A 9,319-nucleotide genomic window follows, 5' to 3' on the forward strand; every position below is an offset into this window, starting at 1 on the left:
TGCATGTGCATGTGTATGAGTGAAATCACGGAATGTGTATGTGCGCAGCAGTGACTGAATAGAAAAGATAGTATAGATAATGTGGCATGTGTAAAATCATGTGGGCCTGTGCGTGTGCAGGATTATTATTTTTTTTAAGTAAGCCACTTTGGATTGTGTAGCCTCCTCTTACTTCTGTGATTGATTTCACGGGGGTAATGGTGCGTAAAAGCGCTGGTGAGATCTGGGGGCGCCTCCTCGTCTGACGTCAGAGTGAGAGTTTAAAAGGGGGAGAGCCGGTGGAGAGAACACAAGCCGCTTTAGGAGTCGCGGGTTTCAGAGCCATCGCTGCTGCCTGCGGATCCGCTCCTAGAGTTTGACCAACCGTCGTCCCCTGGCTCGGCTTCCCCAGCGCCGCTGAGATGCTGTCTTGCCGCCTCCAGTGCGCGCTGGCCGCGCTGTCCATCGTCCTGGCTCTGGGCGGTGTCACCGGCGCGCCCTCCGATCCCCGGCTCCGCCAGTTTCTGCAGAAGTCCCTGGCCGCTGCCGCGGGGAAGCAGGTAAGGAGACTTCCTCGACGTCCTTTCTTCCCCTCTTCCGACTCCCCTAGTCTCTCAGCCTTTACCTTACCCCCCTTGGGTGGATTTAAGAGGTGCTCCTGAAGAGTTTCAGTGCTTTTCTGGGTCCCTCGGCTCCCAAATCTCTCAGGAAAACTTTCAAAGTCCAGAATCCCCTCTTACCTCTTTTTTCCCCCTCTGATCAGCGCCGTTGGCCACAGCTCAGGTAAGTTGTTTGGCACTGAAGGAAATTCTAAGACCTGGTTAGCCGAGTACTAAGGGAAGAGCTACCCGCAGGCTAAACCCGGAGGTGCTGGCCCAGGTGCTGAAAGCGCGGACCTCTGAAGCTACTACCTTCCTCAGCAGTACCTCCTCCCATGCTGCTACCGCGCAGTCTACAGACAGAACACAGTATGTTTAAGATTGTGAAAGGTCTCGTTCCCCACAGTTAACTTAACAAAAACGGTAAGAACAATTCCAGTTTGTAGCTCAAGAGCTGGAAATTGAAATTGAATTAAACAAACTGTTGGCACATGCTTTATCTTTGCAAAACTATACTAACAATCTACTATTTCTCTCTGTGTGTCTGTGTTTGTGTGGGTGCGTGTGTGTGTGTTTGTGTGTGTTAAGCCTATAAAGGCAGAGAACTTGCAGAAACATTTGAGTTTTTGAAGCCCCTCTATATATCTAGGTGATTATAACATCTGTTCTTATTTTTATATCCTTAGGTGATTTTCAGTGGGCTGAAAGTGCACAGCTGTGAAAATTGGGTTTGGGGTGTAGCTGAACCGGCTTTCCAAGTTAAGATTTTCCATTTCTTTTTCTCCAACACCATCACCCTCATCCCTTCTCTCTCTCTCTCTCTCCCTCTCTCTCTCTCTCTCTCTCTGTCTCTCTCTCTCCTACTCTGTATAGGAACTGGCCAAGTACTTCTTGGCGGAGCTGCTGTCTGAACCCAACCAGACAGAGAACGATGCCCTGGAACCTGAAGATTTGTCCCAGGCTGCTGAGCAGGATGAAATGAGGCTGGAACTGCAGAGATCTACCAACTCAAACCCTGCCATGGCACCCCGAGAACGCAAAGCTGGCTGCAAGAATTTCTTCTGGAAGACTTTCACATCCTGTTAGCTTTATTAATTATTGTTGCCCATATAAGCCCCCTGATTCCCTTCTTCCAAACCTCATCCCTCTTCCCTAATCCCCCAATCCTCAGCAAGACCCTTGCATTAGAAATTGGAGGCTGTAAATACAAAATAAAATTATGGTGAGATTATGAAAAACAAGAATTTGATTTCTCTTTGTGTTTCTTTCTGCTCAATAATATGTGATTCGCAGTTGTGATTTCAGTCAAGTTACTTGAGATACACACTCCAAATCTCACAGGCATGTGATTTAAAATTCCCTGCAGTAATAAAGGTTCTGTCCTAAATAGAAACTCTTATAGTTTGGGTCATTTCAAATGGAAATAATTTCAGATAACTCTAAATTCTAACTTGAATCCAGTGGTCACTATTGGGAAGGGCTGCCACAAATATTTACACAGAAAATACACTTAAAATTGTATATTGAAATGAGTATTCATGGGTAAGCAGACTGATATGTCCAGCTATCCACCAGGCTAATCTGTAAAATATAGGAAAAGTGGAAGGGAACAATCATTTAGAAGTTGAAGGAAAGAAGCCAGCTTAAATAGCTGAAATGAAAGTCTGAGCCTTTAAAATCTGCTTTCTTGTTTGTGGACATTTATCTACAGAAATCCTATTGCTTTTATATCTTCTTTGACAACCCTCTTTGTAACTGAATGTGGCCAGAAGAATACCTATGTTTTAAAAGTAAGCTCCTAATTTTTGTTTCTCAGGGGGAGATATTACTTTTACCATAATTTTCCAGGTGGGAATAGTATGGAATGCAAATAACATATGTTGTTTCACATCAGTTAATACTATACAATGGAAGGTATTGGAGCACAATTTCATAATTGCAGAATAAACCAAAGGAGAGATCTCAAGCCTTCCTTTGATTTAGTCAAATCAAGCATCAAATAAAAATGCAAACTATAATAAAAAACACTCAATACATGCTTCTATTATTATTAGCATTATAATACATACTAAATAGTATCACTCAAGACAGAGATAAAAACGTTGCTAATGTAACTCAGAGAGGCTCTAAATATATGTCCCTTTGGGGTGTGTGTTTTAACTATCACTTGTATTTTTGAATAGCTGCTAGAACTGTAAACCCAGTATAAATACAAAGACTCAATATAAATCCCCATAGTGTGAGCTTGCGGTTGGCAGCTATAAACATCTAAGAGGAACTTCATATTTTATAGAAAATATTTGTGTTAGATAATATACATTTTAATATGAATGTGGCTTGGTAGAATTTAATTCCTGAACGGCTGATCAAACAAGAGAAAATCCAAGCCACTTTACTAATCTCTGTGAACACAGAAGATCCGTCGAGGTTCTGATGCATCTTCTATTTACAAGACATTTACGAGGGAATTAATGCATGTCCACTTAGGGGATCTGTCTGTGTTAAATGCCTTGTGTACATCTGGTAACTAATCAACTCAGTGAAGTAATAGAATCACATTATTATGATTAAAGCACAGACGAGAACACAACCTCCTTGTTTTCCGTGCAGTGCATAGATTATATAAGTGCCTGGGGATCTTAACTTTTTAGTATCATCTTTAGCTGTCAGCTCCCAACAGCAGTATGAAAATAATTGGCAAGAATTATGTCATCATGACCGCACATATATATTCATTCTTTATTTAAAGCCTAAATTGGATGGAGCATTTGATCAAGGTTAATTATCTTTCAGCCTCAATTTTCCCACCTTAGTAAGTACAGGGTTGTATTGGGAAGGGGAGTCATATCCCTTCTGGATCTGACTGACAACCTGTGCTTCAACATTGTCAAAGGTGACAGAGGAATGTTGATTTTTTACATTTTAAGAAATATATGGAGCATAGCTCTTTTTTAATATATGGGAGGTATTAGTTTTTACTTCCTATTTAGTTCATTTGCATTCTTCCTAAGTTCGATTCACTGAGGCTAGCATTCTAGCCTGTTTATCATGTAGCCAAAATTAACCACGTAGATTATATTTTCCTTCCTCCCTGCCATAACCACAGACTTCAGCAATCCTGAATAAACTGCTACTTCTTTTAATGGGAGGGCCTGAACAAGGTACTTCTCTTTTCTGGGCTTTAGTTTCCCCAACTAAAAATAGGCATACTGGGGCACCTGGGTGGCTCAGTCAGTTAAGTGTCCGACTTCAGCTCAGGTCATGATCTCGCAGTTCGTGGGTTCAAGCCCCACATCGAACTCTGTGCTGACAGCTCAGAGCCTGGAGCCTGCTTCAGATTCTCTCTCTCTCTTTCTCTCTCTCTCTGCACTACTCCCCCTCATATTCTGTCTTTCTCTCTAAAAAATAAATAAAGATTAAAAAATAAAATAAAATAAAAATAGGCATACTAATGGAACCAAGCCCTTAATGTTATCAGGCTTCAATAGACCATGTATTGCAAGTTTTTAGTACATGGTAGGTAAGTGGTAAGCATTGAATATTAATGGTACTACTTTTCTTGTCACATGTGCTGTGCTTTCTAGCCTCTCTTTCTTTCCTTAAGAAAAATTTTTAATGTTTGTTTTTGAGAGAGACAGAGACAGAACACGAGCTGGGGAGGGGCAGACAGAGAGGGAGACACAGAATCTGGCTCCGGGCTCTTTGCTGTCAGCACAGAGCCTGATGCGGGGCTTGCACCCATAAACTGTGAGATCATGACCTGAGCTGAAGTCAGATGCTTAACCAGCTGAGCCACCCAGGCACCCCTAACCTCTCTTTATTTTTTAAAAATGTTTATTTATTTATTTTTGAGAGGGAGAGAGAGAGAAAGAGAGAGAGAGAGAGATAGCATGAACAGGGGAGGGGCAGAGAGAGGAGAGAGATAATCTCAAGCAGGCTCTGCATTGCCAACACGGAGCTTGACGTGGGGCTCAATCTCACAAACCATGAGATGATGACCTAAGCTGAAATCAAGAGTTGGATGCTTAACTAACTGAGCCACTCAGGTGTCCCTCTAGTCTCTTTCTCTGCCTTTGCTAGGCCTTGTCATTTCCACAGGTCCAAATCTAAACCAGCCTTCAAGACTTATTTTACATTTTTCTTGCTTCATAAAATTCTTTCTTTACGCCCTCAATTGGAGTAGATTCCTTCTCTGAAAGTACCTAATCTATATCTCCTCCATGGTGCTTATTTACCACTTCCTAACATTTAGTATAGCTATATGAATGTATGTAGGGGAGAATTTATTTGTGTGTAAACTTCTGATGAATGGATGTATGTCTAATTTATAGGTATAGTTCACTCGCTATCTCACAAAGTGTTTTGTACGTAGTAGGTTCTCAGTGTTCATTGAAGAGTAAATGAATGGTCTGTGAGTAGTCTTAAGTGGCACAAATCTCTATTTACTAGGTGACAACGTTCTTTCTTAATGCTATAGTTGACAGGGGAAAATGACATTAGTGCCCATTCTATGTTAGCTGATGTGACACCAGAAAGCTACAGCACATGGTTTGGATTTTAATTGCCATGCCAGCTTGTGATTATCAGTCTCATACTGAAAGCTTCAATCATTTCTGTTTTCTTTATCCTTCTTACAAAGTTCCCCAGTAGGGCTTGCTTTACTACCCACCAACCACGGGGCTCACACTTACAGAGAAAAAGATTCATTAACACTTCTTTCACATTTGTTTATTTCAAGATCATGCAGATCCATTCTTGATCCTAATGCAGGACCATTGTTCCTGGCCTTGGCTCACACTATTCTCAATACACAGACAATTCGGTTTTATGGTGACATAAAATATACCTTTAATTCCAAATATCAGACATGGAAGAGGGCTCAGAGATCATCTGGTCCTCATTATTCGTTTTATGGAAGGCTGACATATAGAGAGGTGAAGCCATCTGCCCAAGATAGCCAGTGAGTATCAAAGATGCAGAGATGGGGCAGAGATGGGCCAAAACCTAATTCCCCCTCTCTTACCTCTTATTTGACCACACTGCCCCAAGGAATCTGCTCTTCTAGATAATTGGTGTGTTTCATTAATCTGATGTGAATGTTATTTTGTCCCTGAAATTTCTTCACCGTCCACTACACAACAGGTCTGCATCTGAGAGAGAACAAGACAATTGGTACAAAATATCTTCCTATAATTACAGGAAAACATAGGAAGAAACCATTAACAGTATTGATTACAATGAAAGAAAAACTCAATGGAGATATTCTTTCACTTAATTAGACCCAAGAAGCAAAGAATGAATCTATCTTGGACTGGAGGTGCAGGGCTGTCCCAGCAAAGGACTTTCACACCAAGGAGATGGAATTGTACTTGGAGAAGTCATCTTCAGAGAAGTCAGGATACATACCCACAGGACTAGGTGGCAAATACATCAATGACCACCCTGAATTCTTTAGAAGTGAAAATGGGTGCTTTCATTCTAGCAGTTCAGTTTTTCATTACCTAGAATGTGCTTCAGTGTCAAGAACTTGCTAGAGACTGAGAGAGAATTTGTATGATGAGGTTCCTGCTTTCAGGGAACAGTCTCGTAGATAAGACGTACTCATTAAGAAATGATCAAATGCTGTAATGGAAGTTTTTATAGACTACTAGGAAAGATGAGAGGTATCAGTAAATGCCTCTGTTTTCTCTTATTCATCTTATTAGTATTTAAATTATGGTTTGTAAATCTAAGTTATTTTATTCTGGGTAGAATAAATAAATTATAGGTATAATGATATAGGATACATTTTTACAACATAACCTCTGTTAGCTATGAAAGTGTTAATATCCTTTTACATATGAAGAGGCTGAGAATCAGAGAGATTAAGTAACTTGCCCGAAGATGTCACCAGCTGGTGTGTGGTGGAGTTGGAAACAGGTCGTCTGATTTTCCAATCTAGTGCTCTCCTCCCTGTATCTTAGGGGAAAGAAGTGAATTACAGGGAACTTGTGACTTGCTGGGAAAATTAAGAGCAGATCAGCTCCAGACCATCTTAATTTAGCTCTTCTGTATATAACACATATGGGTATTACTTCTCTGTTATTGTCAGAGGAGGATTGGATTTAGGCTCTGGGGTTGAGATTCGGTTTTGTGACCTGATTAGGGGGTACTCTTTCCAAAGAGCTGTTTGTAATCTTTCCTTTCACACACTTAATATAATCATTTCCATTTTGCTAAGTGAATGAATAAGCAAATAAATACAATTCATAACCTCCTTTAAGCACTTCTTTCCCTGCTCAATCTGTCACACACGGGTTCCAGTACAACTCAGGCTTGGGCATTTTTAGCCTGAAGCAAATACAAATCTATCAGTCTCAGTCTTTATTCTACAGGGTATGGAATCTGCCTCACTTATGACTGGGTAGTGGCCATATCTTCCCCTCTGCCTGCGCTTGTATAAATATGCGGTGAAAAGTGGTCTTAAGGCTGAGATTTTCAGACCTGGGAAATTTCATTGAAATGTATAAATGAGGTCAATTTTTGCTAAGTAGGCTTTTATGCCACTGAAGCCGATAGAGCTCTCAAGGTCTCAGGTAAATATTCTAGGTCACGTAAGTAGTTCTCTCCTTCCCATGTTTCAGATGTCTCTGGAACAGAGTCCATTAAGATGGTAAAATTGTTCTCCAGATATGAAGCAGTTCTATTAAAACAAGAAAGATTTCAAAGAAATTCAAGCTTTTAAAGTAGAGTTCAAATAGTTGGGAAAGATAATGCATTCCCAGTTAATTGCTGGTTAATTATATCTTTCTGGTATAAAAAATGTAAAAGTACATTTTCAGCTCCAATGCTACATTAAGGTCAGATGGCACATTTTAGGAAGGAATACATTAAGCTACTCTAGAATTGCTATCCTTGGTAATAATTTATTTGACTACAAAGTACACATTATGAAAGTCAAGATTTACTAATTTAACCAGAACATAGCTTTTCTTTCCTTATTTTCCATCAACATTCTCCCACTCACTCCCCAAACATAAGGACAGAAGGCAATGATTTTCCCAGACTTCTCCCCCAACATCTTCATTATCATTTGTTTGTTATTATACACAGATTAACATGATGTACTCATAGACCACTCAAATCTATGAACTGACACTGTCACAGTGTTTTCTGGAAACTCCTGGCTTTCATGCTTTTCCTCTCATGTGAGTTACCTATCTGTCATTGTAGTGGACAGATTTCTAATATTTTGCTCTATTCTTCTCCTCCTTTCTCCTCCTTTCTGCTCTCAGTCCTTCTCAGATACCTTCTCCCTCCCTGACAGTGGCATCCTGAACTGTTTTGGTGAATCGCCCCCCTGTGCATTTTCAGCCATGTTGCTGAACAAGATCAACTCCACTTCCAGTCCAGTATTGATGCTAGGATGGATTAAGTCATTTGGAATATACTGTCCCTTTGTCCTGCACATTGGTCCACGGCCGGACACAATCAATCGCAGTAAACCCTAAGACATTTCTTTGGGCACTGCTGGGACATCTCTTTATTGCTGATTATGGATAAGGAAGCATGAAAGCTTCTATCAATCATATTGAGGCTGGCAGTGCACTTTGAAGTCCTGGGCTGCATAAGGCACAGTGGAGAGACATCAGGACGCTGGGTCGTTGGTGGCTTTGTGGAAGTGTAGTATTTAAACTTATCCCAAACAACAACAAAAGCAACAACAACATTTTTACTGTACTTTTCATATGTATGGTCTAATAAATTCTCTTAATTTTTAAAAAGTAGTTTGGGGCACCTGGGTGGCTTAGTTGGTAAAGCGTCTGACTTCAGCTCAGGTCATGATCTCAAGGTTCGTGGGTTTGAGCCCCGCACCAGGCTCTGTGCTGACAGCTCAGAGTCTAGAACCTGTTTCAGATTCTGTGTCTCCCTCTCTTTCTGCTCCTCCTTTGCTTATACTCTGTCTCTCTCTCAAAATAAATAAAACATTAAAAATTTTTTAAAAAGTATTTTGGTTCTCCTTTACCTTAGCTGAAAGCTTTCTTATACATCCATTAGGGCTAGCTCATATTGTTAGTAGTGTGTGCGGGTGTGTGAGTGTGTGCACACACATGCACATTTGTATGATTCCATGGTTATGTCTTTGTTTGTATACCTGTATCCATTTGCATATTTATGTTTATCTTAACTTCCCAATTAAGATAAAAGTTCTGAGAGGAAAAGGGTTAGACTTTACTGGACTCTGTCTTCTTGACACCTCATTACGTGACAGGCCTCTACCAGCTGCTTTACAAATACTGTTGATAATAAAGATGACAGTTTCTTACATTTGTTTAATACTTACCAATTTATTAAAAATATTCTACGAATGTTATCTTACTAAATATTCATTCATTATATACTTCATAAACTTGGCATTTAGACAAAAATTTACACTTCTGTGCTTTTACAATTATAAAAACTGATGTTCAAAGTATTTGAGTAACTTGCCCAAAGCCACAGATCGCTTACATGACAGAGCTTAAAAGTAAGCCTCGCTCCTCGGAAGAATCAAGTAAAGCTGCCCAACCATTTCTATTTGGGGGACACTCTGATCGATTAAACAAGGCTAAATATCTCTGTAGGTCAAACCCTCTTGACTTCTGCTTTCACTATGCCGCTGGTTATGGTAAATACATCCACTGCATCTCTGGTGATTAAGCCCCGCCCCTTGGCCTCTGCTATCCCAGAGTCCCATCCTACCCAATGGGTCCAAGGAGTCC

General features: G+C 40.4%; 1 protein-coding gene across 1 annotated transcript; it reads left to right on the top strand.

Moving 5' to 3' along the window:
- Nucleotides 1-303: 303 nt before the first annotated feature.
- On the top strand, nt 304-1,822 carry SST (somatostatin). Its single transcript, XM_077754548.1, has 2 exons — nt 304-539; nt 1,452-1,822. Exons 1-2 carry the CDS (start codon nt 402-404, stop codon nt 1,662-1,664), a joined length of 351 nt encoding a protein of 116 aa, XP_077610674.1. The 5' UTR covers nt 304-401; the 3' UTR covers nt 1,665-1,822.
- The last annotated feature ends 7,497 nt before the right edge of the window (nt 1,823-9,319 follow it).

The sequence above is a fragment of the Crocuta crocuta genome, unplaced genomic scaffold (assembly GCF_008692635.1).
Source record: "Crocuta crocuta isolate KB4526 unplaced genomic scaffold, BGI_CrCroc_1.0 scaffold70, whole genome shotgun sequence".
Lineage (NCBI taxonomy): Eukaryota > Metazoa > Chordata > Mammalia > Carnivora > Hyaenidae > Crocuta > Crocuta crocuta.

What these genes read in the sequence shown, in the direction of transcription:
- SST (XM_077754548.1), top strand. Translation starts at nt 402, where the DNA reads ATGCTGTCTTGCCGCCTCCAGTGCGCGCTGGCCGCGCTGTCCATCGTC. An exon ending in CCGCTGCCGCGGGGAAGCAG is followed by an intron (nt 540 to 1,451) that starts GTAAGGAGACTT and finishes TACTCTGTATAG; the next exon opens with GAACTGGCCAAGTACTTCTT.